The sequence below is a fragment of the Myotis daubentonii genome, chromosome 16 (genome assembly GCF_963259705.1).
Source record: "Myotis daubentonii chromosome 16, mMyoDau2.1, whole genome shotgun sequence".
Taxonomy (NCBI): Eukaryota; Metazoa; Chordata; class Mammalia; order Chiroptera; family Vespertilionidae; genus Myotis; species Myotis daubentonii.
The window spans coordinates 23,961,409-23,985,819 of record NC_081855.1 but is presented as its reverse complement, the minus strand read 5'-3'; the positions used below and the strand labels follow the sequence as shown (position 1 = coordinate 23,985,819).

The 24,411-nt window shown below is 40.7% G+C and overlaps 1 protein-coding gene across 3 annotated transcripts in view; it reads left to right on the top strand.

Annotated features, from left to right (window-relative positions):
• Window positions 1–1,454: 1,454 nt before the first annotated feature.
• Window positions 1,455–24,411, top strand: part of CPD (carboxypeptidase D) — a 59,785-nt gene continuing 36,828 nt past the window's right edge. For 2 of the 3 annotated variants that reach the window (XM_059669247.1, XM_059669246.1), the window contains exons 1-3: window positions 1,455–2,281; window positions 8,480–8,727; window positions 23,928–24,070. In XM_059669247.1, coding sequence (XP_059525230.1) covers window positions 1,539–2,281; window positions 8,480–8,727; window positions 23,928–24,070 — 1,134 coding nt within the window. In that variant the 5' untranslated portion in view covers window positions 1,455–1,538. The remainder of the gene's footprint in view (window positions 2,282–8,479; window positions 8,728–23,927; window positions 24,071–24,411) is intronic. The other variant, XM_059669248.1, reaches the window with a different exon arrangement.

The window sequence follows — 24,411 nt, the reverse complement described above, 5'->3', positions numbered from 1 at the left end:
TGCTTGCTCCTCCTTCTGTCCAGAATTCCTCCCCCTACTTTCTCCCCTTTCTTCCTCAGGGTGAATGAGGTTTCCCTTACCTGGGACCCCCATATCTCTATGGTAGCACTGACCACAAACTGAATCCAATCTCCTCCAGCTGAGTACAATGAATTGCTTACCAGACCCTGACTCTGGCACACAGCAGTTGCTCAATAAATATTTACTAAATGAATGAATGAACTCTTTTCTAGTCATATTTGGGTTTCATCATAGTTCAAGGAAGGGGTATTGAGAGGTCTGGCCCTGAAAGAAGGAAATACAGGTTATTGCAATTATGTTGTTAGATGGGTAGAATTTCAGACTTGATAAGAAGATTGTGAGGTTTTGTGTTTCTTCTAGCTAAAGTGACTAACACCTACTTTAAAGAACTCTTCAGAATGTAAAGCATTGTACTCATCAGCCTTGAGAGAACATTGAGTTGTTCAGGAATTATACCCACCAAGCAAGTGTTCCCAGAAATGTCGTTCCTGCTGCTTTTAAAATGCCATCCTAATGCTACGCTAAAACAAACAACTTGCTCAGGAAAGTTGTGAGAGGTGGTCAAGTGAACTATGAAATGAAATCTGCGGGCAGAGGGCTAAGACCTGCACACATGGGAACTAGTGGCAGTGAAATAATCCGGGGTGACACCCAAGAAATAGATAAACAAAAGGGAACCTCCTACATAGCAGATAGCCTCTAAACAAGCGGTTCTCAACCTGTGGGTCGCGACCCCTTTGGCTGTCCAACGACCCTTTCACAGGGGGCGCCTAAGACCATCCTGCATATCAGATATTTACATGACGATTCTTAACAGTAGCAACATGACAGTTATGAAGTAGCAACGAAAACAATTTTATGGTTGGGTCACCACATGAGGAACTGTATTTAAAGGGCCAGAAGGCTGAGAACCGCTGCACGTAAAGGAGACACCTTTCAACAGGGAACCTGAAGTGGGAATGGAGTGCTTTGTGAGGTAGTGAGCCCACTGCCACCCCGAGTGTCCCATTCCCTCCTTCGCTTGCAGAGTGACAGGCGGAAAGGGCTGAGGCTTCCGTGGGCTTTTCCAAGGTACATTCTTTCGAACCTTTTGATTGTTTTGATTCTCGGTTCTAAGCGTTCAAGCGCAGCCGGCGGGAGGGGAGGGGAGGGGGGAAGACACTGCAACAAAAATGGTAAGGGCGCTAGTAAAAGCACTGAGAGAAAGGGGTGAGCCATAAAGAGACCGAGCCAGTGGCAGGGAGGGAAGCGGAGAACAGGCGGGAGAGAACTTGGGGAGGAAGGAAAGAACCTTGGCAAAGGAAGAGAGTGAGCAAACTCTTCCCGGACAGGAGAAAGGCAGGGCGACAGGGACTCCGCTGCTTTAAGGAAAGCCCCGCCCCTCGGCGTGACGTCACAGAAGGCTCTCCCGCGATTGGCTGGGAGCGGAGGGTTGCTAGGCGCGGAGGGCATCCGGCGGGCCGCGGCCACCGAGCGCGGAGCCGCGGGAGCGGAGCGGGTGGCTGTGCTGCTGGAAGATGGCGAGCGGCTGGGGCGCGCGGCCACTCGGGCAGCCGGGGCGCCTCCCGCCGCTGCTGTGCCTGCTGCTGCTGCTGCTGTTGCCGCGGAGCCCGGCCCGGGCCGCGCACATCAAGAAGGCGGAGGCGACGACTACGACGGCGGGCGCGGGCGCCGAGGCGGGCGAGGGCCAGTTCGACCGCTACTACCACGAAGAGGAGCTGGGCTCGGCGCTGCGGGAGGCGGCGGCCGCGGGGCCCCCGGGCCTGACCCGCCTCTTCAGCATCGGCCACTCGGTGGAGGGCCGGCCGCTGTGGGTGCTGCGCCTCACGGCCGGCCTGGGGCCGCCACCGGCTGACGGAGACGCGGGGCCCGACGCGGCGGGGCCGCTGCTGCCCGGCCGGCCGCAGGTGAAGCTGGTGGGCAACATGCACGGCGACGAGACCGTGTCGCGCCAGGTGCTCGTCTACCTGGCCCGGGAGCTGGCGGCCGGCTACCGCCGCGGAGACCCGCGCCTCGTCCGCCTGCTCAACACCACGGACGTGTACGTGCTGCCCAGCCTCAACCCCGATGGCTTCGAGCGCGCCCGCGAGGGCGACTGCGGCTTCGGCGGCGGCGGACCGCTTGGGTCCGGCGGCCGCTACAACAGCCGTGGCCGCGACCTCAACCGCAGCTTCCCGGACCAGTTCAGCTCGGGTGAGCCGCCGGCCCTGGACGACGTGCCGGAGGTGCGCGCCCTCATCGACTGGATCCGCAGGAACAAGTGAGTGTCCTCCCGATGTCCCCCCCCCGCACCCCCCCGCCATGATCCACCGGAGTCTCCGGGCGCAGGCAGGGCCCCGCAGGCCCAAGGGCCCGGGGTAGGAGGGTGGAGGGCGACCTCCCGTAGCGGGCACAGGCCCCAGGCCGCTTAGCCTCCTGTTGCTCTAATCGCCCGCGAAGCTCTGCCTAGAGGCGGTCTCATCTGTTCAGCGGATGGGCAGAGAGCAGTTTGGCTCCAGGGAAGACTCCTTTCTGGCCTTCTGGTCCCCGTTTTCCCAGGATCATGGAATAGGAGCGATGGAAGAGACCTGAGGGATGACTTCGGTCAGCTCACGCCTTTGACAGATGAGCTGTCAATATTGCGATGATCTTACTGCCCTAGGCACTGTGCAAAGCCCTTCCCGAGGCCCCAGGCTGAGGAGCTGGACACCATTCATATTCCCGTTTTCCATACGGGAAATAGTCAGGTTGGCTAAATAATTGACATAGTAACAGGGTGTCGTTGGGACTTAGACTCCGGCGGGTTGCTCGAGCTCTTCGCTGCCGCCGCAGAGGGAGACTGGAGCCCAGGAATGACAGAGGAGAACACTCCCAGGGTCTTCCTCTTGGCGGATCGACAGGCGCGGGTTCTCTTCCAGTCTGCACTACCTCTGACTCAGCTCAGCAGCCCATGGGTATGGCTGGAGGCCTGGCACAGACCTGGAAGCTGCACCTGTGAGCGGCTTCCTTTCAAACTCGCTGCAGGGTTCCTGATACCATCTGTGCACTTTATGGTCACACTCAGTACACACCTTAAGTGTTATTAAGCACCATGGGGGGTTTAAAAAAATGAAAAGCACATGAGGATCTCAAGAAATTGGTGTATGACGAAAGAACATATTATACATATACAGGGGGTGTGTTTATGTATCCAGTAAAACTTTGTAGGGATTGTTCCTACTGCAGAGTGTGTGTGGTCTGCAATAATATGGATTATCTCTGTGGAAGAGGTAGAACTTGAACTGAGCCAAACGGAGGCAAGGAATAACGGAAGGTTATCCCTAAGGTCTCTTCCATCGCTCCTATTCCATGATCCTGGGAAAACAGGGACCAGAATGCCAGAAAGGAGTCTTCCCTGGAGCCAAACTGCTCTCTGCCCATCCCCTGCCCATCCAGATGGAATAACGTCTGAAGCGCGCATGCGCCGCCTCCCCTTCTCAAGGATCAGCTTTGCCAGGATATCCCCATTTTTTGTGTGTCTTCCTGAGGCTTGTTAATCTTTCCATCTTGATTTGAAGGAGATTTTGGAGTGACAGATAAGATAAAAGTAATAATGAGCAAAGAAGTTTCTTTGTGGGAGTTGGAATCGTCTCTTCTACAAGATCTCAGTATATAGAGCACCTAGAAAATTTGTGGGCTTTGTGACATGTCTAGATTCTTTTTATCTTAAAGCTGTACTCCTCCTTTTGAGGTCACTTGCAGATATTTAACTTCACATAACCATGTCATGACCTCTGAACATTCACATAAGAAATATAATGTACATCTTTTTAAAAAATATATTTTTTTATTGATTTCAGAGAGGAAAGGAGAGGGAGAGAGAGATAGAAACATCAATGATGAGACAGAATTATTGATCAGCTGCCTCCTGCACGACCCCTACTGGGGATCGAGCCTGCAACCCCAGATATGCCCTTGATTGGAATAGAACTCGGGACCCTTCAGTCCGCAGGCTGAAGTTCTGTCTGCTGAGTCAAACCGGCTAGGGCTACATCTTTTTTTAAATCCTTACCTGAGGATATGTTTTTCATTGCTTTGAGAGAGGGCGGGAGGGAGGGAGAGAGAGAGAGAGAGAGAGAGAGAGAGAGAGAGATAAAGCAGCATCGCTGTGAGAGAGAAACATAGGTCCATTGCCTCCCATACATGCCCTAACCAGGGATTGAACCTGCAACTTGGGTATGTGCCCTGCCAGGAATCAAACCCACCACCTTTCCGTGTACAGCACCACACTCTAACCAGCTGAGCCACACTAGTTAGGGTGACTTTTATGTGTATCTTATTATCAGAAGCTGTGATGGCCAGGGTTTTTCCTAAATGATATTATCAAATGCAGTTTGCATTGCCCCCCCCCCCCCTTTTTTATAGCCTCACCTGAGGATAAGCTTTCATTGAATCTGGAGAGAGAGGAAATGAGAGGGAGAGAGAAACATTGACAGGTTGCCTTCCGAACACACCCTGTCAGGGAATGAACTGGCAACCCAGGCATGTGCCCTAATCGGGAATTGAATCCACAGCCGTTCAGTGCACAGGACAATGCTCCAACCAACTAAGCCACATCCGAAAGGGCCATCACAGCTTCAGTGACATGTTTAAAATGCCCTGTCACGACCTTTGCGGAGATGTAAATTCTGTGGCTAGATTCTTCAATTCACTGTTCTGCTCTGACCAAAAATGAAAATGAGCTTTGTCTTGGTGCAAGTCACCTTGAAGCTATACAGAAAGCTTTAAACTTTAAATTTGGAACCCAAAATTCACACTCTGGTTAACTCTTTTATATCCCCAGTATTTAATGATTATAAGATATGGTCTGGTCCAGCTAATTCAATGTTAGGAACTTGTGAGGATTTTAAAAGCTTACCTGTCTCAGTTGGTATTACATAGAAAGTCATTTTGTTTTGTGACTGTGGACTACTCTAACCATATCCAACCATTCTTCAAACATGTAACTCTAATTAGAAGAGAAAGTAGGTGACTATATACATTATAGGGTGAAAAGTACACCCATCCATCCTGTCTTCAAAAATTAACTCAAAATGCATATTCTTTAATTATTAATAGCAGAGGACACTGATGTGATTAAAATAAAAAACATAAACACACACAGTTTGAGACTGATGCCTAATTAAAGACAGTCGGCTTTATGAATAGGACATTTAAAAACCACAAGCATTAGTCTGTCTGTCTGTCTGGGGAAATTACCTTTTTCAGTGTATTTGTGAAATAAATCATTTGAATAATATTTTTCTTATCCTATTCACTTAGCTATAATAGAAATAGATTTTTGTTATTTTGACTATGTAAAATTTTAAGACTTACTTTCTCCTACTTAGAAAAGTGAAGTTTATTTTCTTTTCCTCACCTTAAACCATCCAGGGGATGTTTTTGTGCTATTGATAATTGAGACATATATTTAGGAAAATATACAGATTTTAACTATTATTTAAATATTTTATAATTTACTTGACTCCCATATTTTTTTGTCACGCTATATATCTTTAATTAAAGATATCTACTTAGATTTTAATAGATTAGCATATACTTTTTTTGGTATCTTTGTGAAAAGCATTATATTGGGGGATGGTGCAGAATACTTGTGGAGGATTGTGTGTATATCTACAATTTCTTCAATCTTTAGAATGGTTTATCAGACATAAAGTTTGCTTAATTTTTAAAAGTTATTTATAGAATTATCTGTAGAATATAATAGAGTTAACTTAGAGATTTACATTTTAGTATCTATACACTCTTGTTTATAATATTTATAATATACTTAGCAGCTACTTTAAATCTTACACAAGGAATGACATATGATGCTGAAGTCAAGTATAGTAATTGATTTAAATGAAAACCATACATACCTTTCAAATAAAATTGGGTTGATATGCAAAGTTGGTTTGACAAAGAGTGGTAGTGGTACTTTTAAAACTGTAAATAGAGTAAGGAAAATCTAATAATTGAACTTTATCACTCTCGGACATTGCAAGTATATCATTGTTCTATAAGTACCATATTTGGTTTGACCATTTTAATATTTCTAAAAAGTGTTGCAAGAATTGTTGAACAAAGAAAAAAACAGCATTTAGTAGAGAATCTTGGAATGTTGTTTTAATTGAAAATATGTAATTAAAGTAGCATGTTTCAGTTATTTAGAATATTTAGTTATTCATTTTACTTCAGTAGAATACAAATGTCTTGAGGGCATTTTGTGTTTGTTTCTTCATGGAGATATTCCCTAGTCTAGTGTATAGACCGTTTGGCACATAGTTGACACGCAAGAAAGTTGTTGCTGAATGAATTGCCTGAACTGGGCCCCTTCTTATAACTTTCCCAACATGGAGAGGTGAGAGGGGAAGTCTTCAAATTATTTTTGGCATGCAACCCAGAAAGTAAATTGTTAATACTTTAAACTATGGAGGAGGGGTCTGTACGGTGGAGTTACAATATGTAATTAGTTTTTGGTTGTTTTTTTTTTTTTTTGGTATCATTGTGTCATCCAAGGTCTGGCACTGGTACTGGAGAGTAGAAGGATAGTCTGTAAGGCAGTGATTCCCTAAACAAGATTCCCTAAACAGTTCACTCTTTAGCAGTGAGTTCCAAGTGGTTTCAAACACTGTTCTACAGCTTACTGCTCTCCAAAGAAGGAACATTGGTTGAGCAGGTGCTATAAAGCAGTTGTTTTGCTGGAGATGTTTCATGTGTATTATTTTACTTAATTCTTATGGCAACCATGGGAAGCAGGTAGCATTAATCCCCATTTACAGATGAGAGAGAAACTAGGGTTCAGTGAATGTAAAGGCAGTAAGTTTCCTGGTCATGTTTTCAGTGAGACGGGTCTGGGAGACAATGTTCTTACCCACATTTGGCTGGTTCCATAGCCTGTGCTATTGCCACGATACCAATGGCATTCTCCGGTGTGTCTGGAAGAGTTCTAATTATAATTATACTAGTTTTTAATTAGTCACTGTTCATAGTCTGTTTAAGTATTTAATCACTGCCTTTAATGGCTAAGTTCTGTCTGCTGATGAACAGATTCTGTGTAGTTTTCATTGTTTGATCTCCTCTGAGACACACCATACGTTTAGTTCTCTTCCAAGCATGTAGCAATAAATGTTATTTATCAACTCCCCTTAGGATTTCTGTAGGTCAGGTCATTTCAACAACAAAAAGGCAGAAGCAAGAAAATCCAGTTTTAAATACAAAGAGAAAAGTGTTTAATCTCTACTCATAGTGATAAACTATTACATGAGGGAGAGATGTATAAATAGGACTTCAGTCTATTTTTGCCTTTAGCTTTCACCATAAAAGGAGTGTTTCTGTATCTATACGTTTGACCACATTGTAAATGGGTTCACTTAAAAGTAGAAACATAAAAAAGTAAAAATGTTTCTTTTATAGGAGCAGTCTTGCCTCCCTCCCTGTCAGTTTATTTTCTAATGGCCCGATCAGGACCCTTGGTCCCAGAGAGAGAGCAGCTTTTACAGTGATGCAATGGAGGACTAGTCTTTCATGTGCTGTATTGTTTTTCCCTGAAAGCAGCTCAGTGTTTCAGGTTCCTCCCCCGACCCCTCACCCCCAGTCTTCTCAGCTGTGGCTTTTCTCTTGAAAACGTGAATTTAGTGTATTGTGAACATATCCCGTTTCAAATTAGACTCCTTATCTTTAAAAAGCATGAAAGTTACTAACCTAACTAATGTATTCAACAAATATTTATTTACACAAGGCACACTTTCTACGAAATTAACACATTATGAAATACATGTTTTAGGTTCAACTATATGAAATTGTCATTTTTTAGGTCAAAAAGTGGCAAATGCACATTGTTTGACCTAATACATGAATTTAGAATTCTCTGAATAAGATGTCTCCTGAAAATATTAATTTATATTGTGTTATCCAACTACTTTTTTAATGATGGGGAAAAAATTTAAGTTATTTGAAGTTAATTAGAATTGTAAAAACTTTAAAATTTGTTAAATTGATAATTTCTTTCCATTTGTTGTTGTTGATCTACTTATAACAGCTGATAGAGTTGTTTTCTAGGTATCAAGAGAGATACTGAGTTTATTTATGAAAGATATAAAAAAAATGTTTAAATTCTCACCTGAGGATATGCTTAATGATTTTAGAGAGAGGGGAGGGAGAAAGGGAGAGAGGGAGGGAATGAAGGGGAGAGTGAGAAAAAAAATCAATGTGAGAGAGAGCATTGATTGGTTCCTTCCACGCATGCCCTGACCAGACCAGGGATAGAACCCACAATGTAGGTATGTGTCCTAACTGGAAATCGAACCCACAACCTTTTGATATATGGGACGATGCTCCAACCAACTGAGCCACATGGGCCAAGGCTGAAAGATGTAACATTTTAAAATAATGGTGTCTTCTGTGTTGGTTTATTTTTTTTTGTTTTTTAGAGATATGTGACTTGGTTGTCTTTTCAAAGGTTCGTGCTTTCTGGAAATCTGCATGGTGGCTCAGTGGTAGCCAGCTATCCTTTTGATGATTCTCCAGAGCATAAGGCCACTGGAATCTATAGCAAAACCTCAGATGATGAAGTATTTAAGTACTTGGCAAAAGCCTACGCCTCAAACCACCCCATCATGAAAACAGGGGCACCTCACTGCCCCGGAGAGGAAGATGAGACTTTCACAGACGGGATCACGAATGGTGCACACTGGTATGACGTAGAAGGTATGTGAAGCACTGAATTTGCTACATTTTCCACATTGTTCGTTTAGCTTCCTTTAGTATACTCTGAGTGGAAACGAGGAAACTTCGAAAAATTCTAATTTTCTAAACTTTTTTTTATTTTGAAATTTTCAAACTCACAGTCAAATCAAAAGAAAACTGCATAAGTACCCCTATATCCTTCATTTAAATTCACTGTTATCTTACCCCAGATGTTCCAGCCTGCTCTCTCCCTCCCTCCCTCCCTCCCTCCTTCACCTTTATTCTCTTTTGTCAAACTTTCCAAAAGTAGTTGCAGATTTCATGACACTGCACCTGTAAGTACCTCAGCATGTAGTTCCTAAGTATAGGGACATTCTCTTGTATAACCAAATACCATTACTATAACTGAGAAATCAGCAATAATTCAATACTATCATTCCACATGGTTTCCATAACTAAAATTTCCTCTGTTATCCCCAAAATATTCTTTATAGCTCCTTTTCCTGCAAATTAGACCCAGACAGGGTTCACAAACTGCGCTTGGCTCTTGTGGTGGGTTTTTTTTTTAGTTTCCCCAATCTAAAACAGTCATCTCAACACTCTCTTTTCTTAATAATGATAAATCCTTTGAAGAGCCTAGGCCAGTTGTCTTACAGAACCATGTTCTAGATTTGTCATTTTCTTTATGATAAGATTCAGGTCAGATTTTCCAGTAAGGCCATTATATAGATCACATCATTAGGAGGCACATCAGATCAGGCTGCCAATGGCCAAGTTGGACAGCTTGGTTAATGGTAATGACCACCAATTCTCTCCATCCTATCTGATAATAGACAAACATGGTAATTGACCATACCTTCGCTACACCTCCCATTAGCTAATCAGCATAATATGCAAATTAACCACCAACAAAGATGGCGGCTAATTTGCATACTTCAGGCAGGGTGGGACAGCGCCATCCCACCTGCCCCGCCACCATCCGGGCCTGCTATTTGCCACCCGGGGTGGCGGGTGTCCGTGTGCGACCCGACCCAGGGTGGCCAGCCAGAGCAGCGAAGGCTTGAAGGTGGCTCCGGCCGGAGCAAAGGCCTGGGTCCCGGGTGCCAGAGGAAAACCGGTGCTGGCAGCCAGGGGAAGGGAAAGCCTATTGCACAAATCTTTTCATGCAACAGGCCTCTAGTTTTATATAAAGGCAGTAACTTTTGCATTTTAATCTATGTGGTGACCATGGAATGCTGTTGCTCTTTTAAAAAATGTGGTGATGTATATATAGATACTGATACAGTGGGGCCTTGACTTACGAGTTTAATTCGTTCCGAGACCGAGCTTGTTAACTCAAATTACTCTATCAACTCAATGCAAAAAATCGGCCGAGAGACAGCTGGTATCTCAAAAAACTCGTTAGTCGGGACACTCGTAAGTCAAGGCCCCACTGTATATAGATATGTCAATATAAAGTTTGCCATTTTTATCATTTTTAAATGTAGAATTAAGTGACATTAATTTACTCATAATGTTGTACCACTGTATCACCACTGTCTATTTATAAAACCTTTTCATCAACCCCAAACAGAACTATTAAGCATTAAGTCCCTATTTTCTTCTCCTCCCCAGCCCCTGGTAATTGTTTTTAATTGTTCAGTGTACATACAATGTTTATTAGTTTCAGTTGTATGATACAGTGATTAGACATTTATATACTGGTAACTTCTAATCTTTCTATCTCTATAAATTTGCCTATTCTAGATATTTCATATAACTGGAATCGTATATTTGCCCTGCATCTGGCTCACTTCATTCATTTAGCATGTTTTTAAGGTTCATCCATTTTGTAGCATGTATCAGAACTTCATTCCTTTTTGCGACTGAGAAATAGCCCATTGTTTGTATATGTATACATCTCCTTCATCCATTCATCTGTTGATGGGCACAGAGTTGTTCCCACCTTTTGGCTGCTGTGGATAATGCTGCTATGAACGTTGGTGTACAAATATCTGTTTGAGTCCTTGTTTTTAAATATTTGGGGTATGTACTCAGGAGTTGAATTGCTAGGGTATATGGTAATTCTATGGTTAGCTTTTAAAGAATCACCAAACTGTTTACCACATTGGCTGCACCATTGTATATTCCCAACAGCAATGTACAAGGCTTCCAGAATGCTGTATTTAAAAGAATTGTTAAAGTAAGTTTGGATTGTGTACCTTTTCTTTTAAATGTTATAAAAACAGCTACTGTTGATTTTAGAGTTTTGGTATCCTTTGAATAATAACTTTTTGTTTTTAATACACAGGCTTAGACTGTTTAATTAAGAGTAACCAGAAAGAACATGCCATCCCATGAAAATGTCATCAGTATAAACTTTTTCTCTTCTTAGAATTTGCCCATGATGAAATGCCTTTGGTCTTCCCTTTGTTTTTATTGGCAGTTAGTCACATTTAAAGTGTCTTATGACATTTCTCTTCATGTGCCTTTACTTAAACTTGAATTACTCTTTGACTTTTTATGTCAAGCCATGTGTACCCAGATTGGGCTCTATGTGTGCAGACTCCATACTTTCTAGAGTTTTCTGATTCCAATGTTTCTTATACAGAGTGGGGCAAAAGTAGGCTTACATTTATTCGTATGGAAAATAATATAATAAATAATAATACAAGAATAAACTCTGTTTCATGTATTCACAATTATCTTTGCCCCACCCTGAATATAACAAGCTTCCACAAAGAGGTTTGAAATATTTCGAAGTAAAACTTTCTGCCGATAATGATTAGAGGTGATTTGAAAACCACTTAAATTTTTTTATAGATAAGGGACATGCTTTAATTCCATTTCAGTCTTCAGCAAATATATTTAATAAAACCTGACTTCATGAACTAGTGGTTTTATGATATAGTTAAGGTGCTGCTCTGTTATTTGAGATATTATTTAAAATAATGGGATAAAAATAATTTTTTTTTCCTTTTTGGAGAAAGTTGTAAAAGGTTAGGAAGTAATTTTTAATTAACAATTGATTATGGGAGATAAATCTATGTTATACTATTTTTAAAAAATAAGTGTTCTGTCTTCACAGTAAGATTATTTTGTTAAATCAGCTAACAGATTTTTCTCATTCTGCAAACATCTGAACAAGTTAAATTTTTATGCTTCTATTTTTATTGTTTTTAAGAGCACCAACTTCTCTCCCTTTTTAGCTGCTTGGTCAGACATATTTTATGTTATATTATTTCTACAATAGCTAGCTTTTATCTCTCCCTGCCCTAGCACTTTTGAGTTGTTTCATTATATTCAACAGGGCAAATTCATTGTTTATCTTATGTGGGACTGCATAAGTAAGATGATGTAAGATGTTATGAAACCTTGTGACTAGGCTGTTTTCAGACCCGGATGTCTTGGAGTAATTTTACTGATGCTTTATGTGGTGTATTTAGAAATTATAGTTTACCGAAGTATGACTTGTGGAGCTTAAAGTGAATGTATTGTTCTAGTCCAACCCTTTTGCATTATAGGAAATCAAGGGCTCAGAGAGGAAATATTTTTTTACTAACTTGTGCAATATTTACTTAGCAACTATTTACTGAGTGCCTGCCATGTCCTATATACTTTACTAGGTGATAGGGGTACAGTGGGAGCAGAACAGAAACAATTCCTGCTCTTATGGATCAGACAGCATATTAGTAGTGGATGTGAGGTGTCCTGGCCCCATCTCACTTTCATTGCCAGGGTTGACTCAGATATGCTGCCTTTGTGGGTCGGTGTGGCTTCTCTCAACATGTCTCTCAGACCTGCAGGCTCCCCCCAGGGAATGATTATCCTAATAAGGCTTCTGAATAGTTGTGCTCCCCTGCTAAAGCTTGTTATTGTCAGAGCCTAAGCTGGACTTACTCGTGGAGCAGGCCTTCTTTTAAAAAAACCACCAAAAACCACAGTGTGCTGATTTATATGCCTTTTGTCTACCACTCTTTATTATGGCTTTCCTTCATGGAAGACATAAATATAATCTGACTAGTGGCCCGGTGCACAAAACTTTGTGCACTCAGGGTGGGGGGGGAGTGTCCCTCAGCCTGGCCTGCACCCTCTCCAATCTTGGACCCCTGGAAGGATGTCCTACTGCCGGTTTACAGGGACCAGGCCTAAACTGGCAGTCGGACATCCCTCTCACAATCTGGGACTGCTGGCTCCTAACCACTCACCTGCCTGCGTGCCTGATTGCCCCTAACCACTCTGCCTGCCAGCCTGCTTGCCCCCAACTTCCCCCCGCCGCCAGCCTACTCGCCCCCAAATGCCCCCCCCGCCAGCCTGATCACCCCCAACTGCCCCCTGTACCAGTGTGCTCACCTCAACTACCCCCCCTGCCAGCCTGCTCGCCCCTAACTGCCCCCCCCCCCCGCTGGCCTGCTGGCCCCCAACTGCCCCCCTGCTGGCCTGCTCACTCCAAATGGCTCCATCTTCTATTTCATTTGTGTCCTTTCCACTCCTAAGTTAATGTCATGTCCTTAATATGTGATTATGAGATATCTCTGTGACTGAGCTGGGAAACCTTTCACATTTCTCTTTCCTTTCCCTTCATCTCAGGATAACTGAGCTCTGCGGTTTGTGTGGGACCAAAGGCCCTGGGAATACAATGCTGAGCCCTCTGAACTCATTTTATTCTTTATTGTATTATTTGATTCCTGGGGCTGAATTAAACATGAAAACAGAAGAAAATATACCCTTAGATATAGAATCTGAGTCATTACCCAGAGATTTCTGCGGGAGTTGACACTGAGGCATGAGACACATGTTTATTGGTCAGTTTCCTCAACTATGGAACGAAGCTTGATCCTGCCCCTCGGATCCTTTGGAGGTTGGATATGATGCATCCAGAGGGATTAACTGGCAGCTCGGAGAGTAAGATCAGAAATCCACAGACACTTGTTTCCTTTACCCAGACAGAGTTAGAAAAACACAACTCCTTTTATCATAACAGCAGCAAGGGCCATGCCTGTGGGAGGAGGAGCAGGGAACCAGGGCTTCCCCCTTGCTCCTTCCCTGCCCTCCCTCCCTCCATCCCTGCACTGGTCCAGCTGCTATGCTATGGTGGAACCTCTCACTCAGGCTCTGGCCCCGCCCATGTCACAGGGAGGAGCATGCGCAGTTTCTTGCAGACACAGAAGCAGCTCTGGAGTAGGGAGGTGGCAGTTTTTCCCCTGAGCAGGCGCTGAAGTCCTTGTTGAAGTCTCCACTCTGGAGCCTGCAAGTCCGAGTCCTGGGAGGCTGTGCAGTGGAGGTGCCACATTCCTTTCAGTAGAAACTGAAGGTTGATAGGAGCCTGCCGGCTGAGGGGAAGGACCAGGAGGTCGGCCTTGCGCCCATTTGCAAATCCTCAGTCCTGCTTTGCTGATCGTGCTTCCTAAGCCCTGCGCCGGCCAGGGCCGCACACGGGGCGGGGCCCCGCGATCACCACACCCCGCCTGAGCCCCCGCCGCCCGGGCTGCACACAGGGCCTGGATGGTCACACACCTGGATGGGATGGCGGCTCCCGCTGTCCCGCCCTGCCTACAGTATGCAAATTAGTCACCATCTTTGTTGGCAGTTAATTTGCATATCGCTCTGATTAGCCAATGGGGGGTGTAGTGAAGGTATGGTCAATTACCATGTTTGTCTATTATTAGAGAGGATGGTTTAGTACAGTGATGGCGAACCTCTTGAGCTCGGCGTGTCAGCATTTTGAAAAACCCAAACTAAACTCTGGTGCTGTGTCACATATAGAAATTTTTTGATATTTGCAACCAGAGTAAAACAAAGACTTATATTTTTGATATTTATTTTATATATTTAAATGCCATTTAACAAAGAAAAATAAACCAAAAAAATGAGTTCGCGTGTCACCTCTGACACGCGTGTCATAGGTTTGCCATCACTGGTTTAGTATGTTTATTACAAAGTAAATTTAATGAAACTGAATTGTAGTTTAGGTCAGCTTTTAAGAATTGCCCTCTTTAAACTTATAAAAAAAATTTTTTTTAAATATATTTTATTGATTTTTTACAGAGAGGAAGGGAGAGAGATAGAGAGTTAGAAACATCGATGAGAGAGAAACATCGATCAGCTGCCTCCTGCACATCTCCCACTGGGGATGTGCCCGCAACCCAGGTACATGCCCTTGACTGGAATCGAACCTGGGACCCTTCAGTCCACAGGCCGACGCTCTATCCACTGAGCCAAACCGGTTTCGGCTTATAAAATTTTTAAAAGGACAAGTAATCCCACTATTTTCCTGAAGATAGGTGGACTCAAAGGCAGTATAGTGTAGTGCCTAAGAGCAGAGCTTTGGAATCCTGCTGCCTTGGGTTTGAATCCCATCTCTGTCATTGAGTGTGTGTGTGTGTGTGTGTGTGTGTTTTCTCTTTAGCTGGGAGAGGAGTGAAAACTGGAGATGGTACTTGATATAATAGTTACAAGTACCCAATGAGCAGTTGAGAAATAGGCTTTGGAGCTTGATAGGGAGGTGAAGATGGTAAAGAGATTTAGGAGTTATGGGAGATGTAAAAAGCATGGCAGTGTACGTGATTTTGAAAATTGAATTGATATTGTTTCCTGGCATAATTTAATTGCTTGGAACCAGAAATTTACACACACACACACACACACACACACACAGTTATGTACTGTATAATTATGTTTAGGTCAGTAACAGACCACATATGTGACATTGGTCCCATAAGATTACAATAGAGCTGAAATAGTGATGTTGTAGCCATTATAACATCGTCGTAGTGCATTACTCCTGTGTTTGTGGTGATGCTGGTGTAAACAAACCTGCGCTGACAGTCATATAAAAGTATTATGTACTGTACATAACTGTATAGTACATAATATTTTATAAGGATAATAAACAACTATGTTACTGGCTTATTTATTTACTATGTAGTCAAACCTCAGTTCTCGAACATCTCCCATCTCAAACAATTTGGTTCTAGAACAGTTTGTTCATGTAAAATAATATCTTGGTTGTTGAACAAAACTTTGGTTCTCAACCAGACAACCTTTTCATGCTGATACCTGTATGATTAGTCACATGTCTTTCAGGTGACAAACAAAGGAGAGAATGCATGAGTTTGAGTCAGTTTACCGCTAAACCTCACATTGTTAACATAGCGGGAAATTGTGCTGTGAATATTTATTGAGAAATATCACCCTGACAAAGAAGTAACAAACCGTATGATAAACTTGTTCAATGACAATGCAGTGTTTCACTTCAGGCAGGTGTTAAAACGCAGGCAAAAACAAATGCCATTGGATAGGTTTGTAGTGAGACAGAGACCCAGGGAGCCTGAAGCAAGTTCTAGTGGAGCAAAGGCACAAAAGTAAGAAAGAATCCCAGAACAACAACTACCTTTTTTTTATGGAAGGGGATTCCCCTTCCAAACAGTAACATCCCTCCATCCCTCCACCCCTCCATCCCTTCTTCCCTCTTCTCCATGTTCAGTCATCAGTAGTTCTCGACATTAAAGGTAAGTTCTAATGTGTATATAAATTTTCATTTTTTATTATACATTTCATTTCCTTTTTATTAAGTTTTTATTTATATTTTATGTCCTTTTTGTTAGATTAAACAGTGCATTAGACATGTACTGTATATAAGAAAGGTTAGAGCAGGGAATCATTTGGGGGTTTGGAAAGGATTAATTCAGTTTACATTATTTCTAATGAGAAAAAATGATTCCATTTTCTGACAAACCGCTTTTCGAACAGCCTTCCAGAATGAATTAAGCTTGAGCAACCGAGGTTCTTCTTTACCTTTTTAACATTATTTTAGAGTGTACTCTGTCTACTTATAGAAAAAAGTTTGCTGTAAAACAGTATGCCCTGTAAAACACCAGGAGCCTCATACATCTGGTGTTTACTAAGTTTCTTGATTGCGTCATTTTCTCTTGCGCTTGGTTTAATCTCGTGCTGTTTTATACAGTAACATGCTGTACAGGGTTTTAGCCTAGGAGCGATAGGCTGTATCACATAGCCTAGGTGTGTAGTCGGCTAGACCATCTAGGTTTGTGTAAGTACACCCTATGACGTTTGTACAATAAAATCACCTGACAGTGCATCTCTCAGAATGTATACCCATCATTAAATAGCACATGACTATCTATCTATCTAAGACTATATATATATATATATATATATATATATATATATATATATATATATATATATGAATGTATGTATATATCCACACACATACATACACTTACACACACACAAATACAAATGGGTGCTTTTTCACCTCCAAAGTGAATGTACTTCTGGCATTTCATATTGGGGCCTTTTCTTTAAAGAATGCTGATCTAAAGAAAAAAAGAAAGAGAGAGAGAATGCTGATAGTTCAGCCCTGGCTGGTGTGGCTCAATTGGTTGGATGTTGTCCTGTACCCCAAAGTGTTGCCTTTTCAATTCTCAGTCAGGCACATGCTTGGGTTCAGTCTCAGTTCCTAATGGGGGGTGTGCAGGAGGCATCCTATTGATGTTTCACTCTCACATCAATGTTTATGTCTCTCTCTCCCTCTCCCTTTCTCTCTCTCTAAAAGTCAATAAAAATATTTTTTAAAAGAGAATGGTGATAGTTCAGATATTCTCAGCTGGTTGTTCATGTTTTAAGAATACTAGTGATAAGCAAATGTGCATTAATAAAGTGTATTTGGTCTTGTCTGATCTTATACATTAAGGAGCTGATTGGACCTCATTCTTCCTTTTTCTTTTTTTTAATCTGAGTGCCACCTAATTTAAAAGGAAAACAAAAAGGTAAAACAATACTCAAACAGAATATTTGCTTTAATAAACTGAAATATAGCTGAATATAAAATCTGACCTCTAGGAGCAGTGCAGTTATGTATTTGGTAATATGATCTTAAGACTTGCATGAAAGTAAGACTTACATGAAAGATTGAGAACCAAACACTAAAAAGGATTTTAGGATTTGGCCCCTAGATTTTCAGATCTGATGTCTAAAATTAGATGTGCTTTCTCTCCATCCCCCTCTTTTTTTTTTCTATTTAACTCAGGTTGTAGAGAGCTGGGAGAGTACTTTTTTTTTTTTTTTTTTAGTAAAAAAAGGAAAATTCTGTTCAAAGAGCTGTGTGAGAGAGACTGTTGACTTAGTTAGATAAAACTGCAAACAGATGCAGGACTGTAACTTAGTTTAACTTTGTAGAATCATATCACTAGCAAATATACATTCAGTGGGAGTGGTGAAGGAAGTAGATTTTCATAAGATAAGTTTCTAAATACAAAGACCAAATTCAGTTAAGAGTTGGTCAAAATGTAGTTGAGTTTAAAGACTAAGAATATGGGGAATTTTTTTTTTTCAAGGACAACATTTGTTTTTTCCATTCACTTGACCCAGATGTTACACTTAATAATTTTTATGATCATGCTAATTAGCTTTTAAAAAATATCTTAAGGATTACAAAACCATCACTTAATAACTCAATATCTATAAATAAATTATTCACAAACCCAAAGTTGGGAGAACTTCTCACTATCTGTTAAAGTAGTTTTATTTAAGAAATAACAAGCCGAAACCGGTTTGGCTCAGTGGTAGAGCGTCGGCCTGCAGACTGAAAGGTCCTAGGTTCGATTCCGGTCAAGGGCATGTACCTGGGTTGCGGGCACATCCCCACTAGGGATGTGCAAGAGGCGGCTGATCGATGTTTCTCTCTCATCGATGTTTCTAACTCTCTATCTCTCTCCCTTCCTCTCTGTAAAAAATCAATGAAAATATATTAAAAATAAATAAATAAAATAAAATAAACAAATTTCTTAAAAAATAAAAGAAATAACAATAAGCTTCAAATTTAAATATAGAGTTGAAATTGCCTATCTATATTTCTACACTCTAAAATCCTTCTTCTAATAAAAAAAATACATTGCAGGGTTTTTTTTCCTAAAAGATTTATACAATTCTTGTGTAATACCGTTTGATACATTACAGTTGGCCTCCTGAGGCAAGTTAAAGAAAAACTTGCTGTGTTTTTCTTAACACTGAAGTGTTGACTATACTTTTTCAATTGGCTTTTCTGCTTGAAACGTGAGTGTGAATCATTAGTACCCCAACTTTGAATGAAGGGTTGAATGTATTTAAGGGCTACACACCCCCCACCCCAAACGCTAGATCTCTCTGTATTAACAACAGTAATGGGGACTGCTTCATGATAAAGAGGAATTGGGTATCTTAAAGCATGTGGAGACTAATTGTGAGAGAAATGGATTGAAACAAATTAATGGGTATGAGAAGATCTTTTCATCAGATCAACAATTAGTATTGATCACAGTTCGTTATAGTACTGGACAGATTCCTAATGGGTAACAACTTTTAGCCTTGTTCTTTGACCTTGATAAAAGAATGAAAGCATTACAGGTTTCATAGTACATTGTATTTCATTTTTCTGAGCATAGAAAACTCTGGATAAGTAGGCACGTTTAAAAGCAAATTTTATACCTTTTGTCTTTTTTTCTTGGTTGTCAACTCCTCCTGTGAATATAGGATATAGTCTAAATCAGTGGTTTTCTTTTCTTTTTTTTTTTTTCAATCTTCACCCAAGGATATGCTTTTATTTTGAGAGAGAGAGGAAGGTGGGGAGGGTGGGGGGAGGGCGAAGGAAGAGAGAAAGAGAGAGAGAAATATCAATCAGTTGCCTCCTGCATGCACCCCGACAAGAAACAACCCCCAACCTGGGTGGGAATCAAACTTGAGATCTTTAGGTGTATAGATGATGCTCCAACCAAATGAGCCACCTGTCTGGGGCAACCATTTGTTTTCTTTATCATTGACATTCCAAGTTTTTCTCTGGTATCATTTCTCTTCTGCCTGAAGAACATTCTTTAGCATTTCTTTTAAAGCAAGTCTGCTTGTGGCAGATTCTTGTTTTCCTTCACTGAGATGTCTTTTTGCCTGAATTCTCTGAAGGATATTTTCACTCAATATAAAACTCTAGGTTCTGGCTTGACGATTCTGATTATTTTTCTTTTCTTTTTAATAAAAAAACATTTTGTGCCTTCTGGCCTCCATGGCCTCTGAGGAGAAATTGACCATCATTTGAATTGTTGTTCCCTACTTTTAAAGATTTTTTCCCTTTATCTTTAGTTTTCAGCAGTCTGATTGTGAATATCTAGGCATGAATTTCTTTGAGTTTATCCGGTTTGGGATTTGCTGAGTTACTTGAAATGTAAGTTTATGTCTTTTGCCAGATTTGGGAGTTTTCTGCCATTATTTCTTCAACATTTTTTTTCACCATGTCACACTTTTTTCTCTCCTTCCAAGATTAATGATAAGAATGTTAGATCTTTTGGTGTTATCCTTAAAATTCCTTTTGTTTTCTTTTTAATTTCTTTTTCTTTGTTCTAACTGGGCAATTTCTGTTTATCTATCTTCAAGTTAACTCACTCCCCTGGTCATTTCCATTCCTCTGTTGAACTCATTAAGTAAATTTTAAAATTTTAGTTATTATAGTTGTCATGATTTCAAGGGGAAGGGGGCTGGATGGAGGTGTAAGAGAGTATGGTGGGATAAGTGGTTGTGGGAAAAACAAAATAAAGAAAAAAATGAAATTTCTATTTTGTTCTTTTTTATGTCTTCTGTTTCTTTTATTTCATTTCAAGAATGTTTACTCTGCGCCCTAGCTGGTACGGCTCAGTGCCTAGAGTGTTGGCTGTGGACTGAAGAGTCCTAGGTTGCATTTTGGTCAAGGGCACGTACCTGGGTTGCAGGCTCCTCCCCAGCCCGGGCCCTGGTCAGGGCTCCTGCAGGAGGCAACCAATTGATGTGTTTCTCTCACATCGACATTTCCTCTCTCTTCCACTCTCTCTAAAAATCAATGGGAAAATATCTTAGGGTAAGGATTAAAAAAAAAAAAGAATGTTTACTCTTCCTTAGAGCATGACTATCATAATTGCTTTAAGGTTAATCTGATAATTCCAACATTTGCGTCATCTTGGGATTGGTATCTATTGATTATTTTTTCCTTGTGAGTTGTTGACATTTTCATGGTTCTTTGAATGTCAAATAATTTTGGATCATATCCTGGACATTGTGAATCTTATAAGATCTGAGCCTGGTTTAAGTATTACAGAAATAGTAATTTTTTGTTAATTTGTCCCAGCAGTGAATGGCCCAGTTAGGTTTTGCAAGTTTTGGTTCACCTTCTGTGGGCTGTGATTCTAGTATCAGCTCAGTTTTCAAAGCCTTTGCACTGTCTATTCAGATCTGCCTGTGTGAGTACCACCCAGGGACCAGTCTGGGACATGGGCAGTGGTCTGTACTTTACTTCAGTGCTTTTGGTATGCTGTTTAGAGTCAGACCCACATGTACATTTCAGGGTTGAGCCCATGAGCTCATAGAAAACTTTATGGGATCCCTTTTTTGAGCCCCCTGCTCTCTATAATCTCACTATGGTCTGTGGTTTCCAAAGTCTTCCAAAATATATGATAAATAAACGCATGAAAGGATGTACAATATCATTAGTTAACAAGGGATTACAAATTAAAATCACTATGAGATACCACTACACACCCACTGGTATACTTAAAATTGAAAGAGCTAATCAGTTGCTTGACCATCTTATTGGGTGACTTGCAGAGCAACTGGAACATTCATACAATGCTGGTAGGAATGTGAAACAGCACAGCCACTTTAGAAAACAGTGTGTGATCTTTGGGACTAGTGACCACTGAATGTAATTTCCTCTTTTGGAAACTACATTAAAAAACAAACTCTATCCTTTCCTACCCCCTATACTGGGAATATATTTGTACGGGTCGTTGATTGGAGCTGGCTAGTTAAAGTCCTACTGAAGTTACTCTAGAAAGCTGATTACATAACACTATTACTGTAAACTTAGTCTTCTTGCTCTTAGCTGTTATTTCTTAAATTGCTACTGAAGTTAAACAGTTAAGGGACAGATAAAAGAATAATAAAACTCAAACCTGGTGATTATAATGTTATAAGTTGTCTACTTCACTGCCTCAGGCATAATTAAAAAATGTGAGTTTGACTATTTTTGTAATTTAGCACAGCAATTAAGTTTTACCTATGCAAAAAACTTAGATTAGTTCACACTTGCATTACTCTGAAATTGTTATTTTTATGTGTTCTGTGTTCTGCTTCCTCACTAAGACTCAAAACTCTGAATGAAAGTATGTTTCTTATTTATAAATCTCTATAATCTTAGTGTAATGTCTGACACACAGTGACCATTGTACTGTGATTAATATCATAATAAAAATTGGAAAAGAGTAATAAATATGTACAATGAATAGCATGTATATGTCCATATGTTTACATACAAGTTAGAGTTAGCAAAGATAATTAATTGTAGGTCAACTATGACTAAAAGTGACTAGCATCACTTAATGACTAAATATGACTGGGTAGGGATATGAAACTCAGCATCTCACCGGTTTCCTATGAGACCCAAAGTGAGTGTAAGATACTAGTAACTAGAAGATAAGAGAAGGCCCAAAGATGGATACCTTATTTTATAAGAAAAAATGGTTACAGAGCTTGTGGTGGTTATAAACCTGCATATATTCTGGGAAGAGAATGTCTATTTGATATCTCACATAGATGCTTAATGGGCACCTCAAATTTAATACATTCAAATTGAGTCCCTTGGAATTTATTTACCCAAAGGAGTTGAAAACATCCACACAAAAACCTGCACACAGATGTTTATAGCAACTTTATTCATAATTGCCAAAATGTGGAACCAACCAAGATGACTTTCTGTAAGTGAATGAATGAATAAATAAACTATGGTACAGCCAAACAGTGGCATAGTATTCAGCACTAAAAGAAATGAGCGATTAAGCTATAAAAAGACATGGAAAAACCTTAAATACCTATTACTAAATGAAAGAAAATAATGTGAAAAGGCTACATCATGTATGATTCCAGCTATATGACATTCTGGAAAAGGCAAAACCATATGGAGATAGTAAAAAGATCAGTGGTTGGCAAGGATCAGCGGGGAGGAAGGGATGAATAGGCAGAGCACAGGATTTTTAGGACAGTGAAACTACTCTGTATGATACTATAATGCATCTATGTGGAGATATCAATAGACTTTATCTTCCCAGAATACATGGGAAATATGGCATTATACATTTGTCCAACAAGAGTGAACCCTAATGTAGTAACGATGTATTGATGTAGGTTTATCGGTTGTAACAAATGCACCTTCTGGTGGGGCAGGGGGTGGGCAATGGAGACTATGCCTGTGTGGGAGCAGGGGTATATGGGAAATCTCTGTATCTTCTGCCTCAGTTTTTGTGTGAACCTAAAATAAAGTCTATTTTTAAAAATCTAGTGATTTTTTAATCTTCACCCAAAGAAGTGCTTTTATTGATTTTGGGAGAGAGAAGAAGGTGGGGTGGGGGACAAGGGAAGAGAGAAAGAGAAAGAGAGAGAAATATCAATCAGTTGCCTCCTGCATGCTCCCCACAAGAACCAACCCCCAACCTGGGTGGGAATCAAACTCAGGAATGATAAGGTAATACCACAAACTTTCTACAGAATGAATGTGTGGGCTTACAAAGGTGTAGAGATAGTGAAGGTGCCTGACTGTGAGTGCTTATTCCTCTTTTTGCTTCCCTCTTCCATTAAACACATTTTGAAAGGGTTTGTTATGTCTTGGCTTTTTTAATCCCCCAATTTGTGTAGCTGCACCACCCTATATACAGCCTTTTTTTTCTTGTTCCAACTTGATAAAGGGAAGTACAGTTAGAATAGTAGGCACTTAATAACACTTTGGCATGAATGTCCTTGACAACTTTAAGATCACATTGATCTTTCATGTTCTTTCTGTCAAAAATTTTACCCTCGCTGTGCCTCACATCTGTAAAATGGGTGAAAGAGTAATAACTACCACTTATAGTTGTAAAGATGAAGCTTGTAGAATATGTCTAGCATGTAGAGTTGTTATCATGATTGCTATTGTTATTAACTGATATGTTCATGTTATTCATAACTGTTTATCCTATCAATCAGATATATTTTCTTTATGTATATTCATTTTCAATGTATATGTCATTAACCTTCCTTCTTAGTCTCCTCAGTAATTCAAGAACCGTCTCCAGTTTCAAATAATTTAAGGAAAAGAAAATGTATACATTCAGAGATGGCAGATTTAATTTCTTTGGGCTTTTTGAGAGTAGAATCCTGAGAGTAAACTTACCTTTTCCTTCTTGTTGCAGGTGGTATGCAGGATTATAATTACATATGGGCCAACTGTTTTGAGATCACATTGGAATTGTCTTGTTGCAAGTACCCACCTGCTTCGCAGCTTCAACAAGAATGGGAGAACAATCGTGAGTCTTTGATCACATTGATTGAAAAGGTAAAAGTAGTGACTGGAAGGTTTGGAAGGTTGGGGTATGGAAATAATGGATTGAGTAAGGGGGAATTCAGTTGCATATGAATAACAATCTATACTAGATACCCTTCATCTGTTTTTATTATTTAAAATGGTAGATTATCTTTTTTTTTAAAATATATTTTATTGATTTTTTACAGAGAGGAAGGGAGAGAGATAGAGAGTTAGAAACATCGATGAGAGAAACATCGATCAGCTGCCTCCTGCACATCTCCTCCTGGGGATGTGCCCGCAACCCAGGTACATGCCCCTGACCGGAATCGAACCTGGGACCTTTCAGTCTGCAGGCCGATGCTCTATCCACT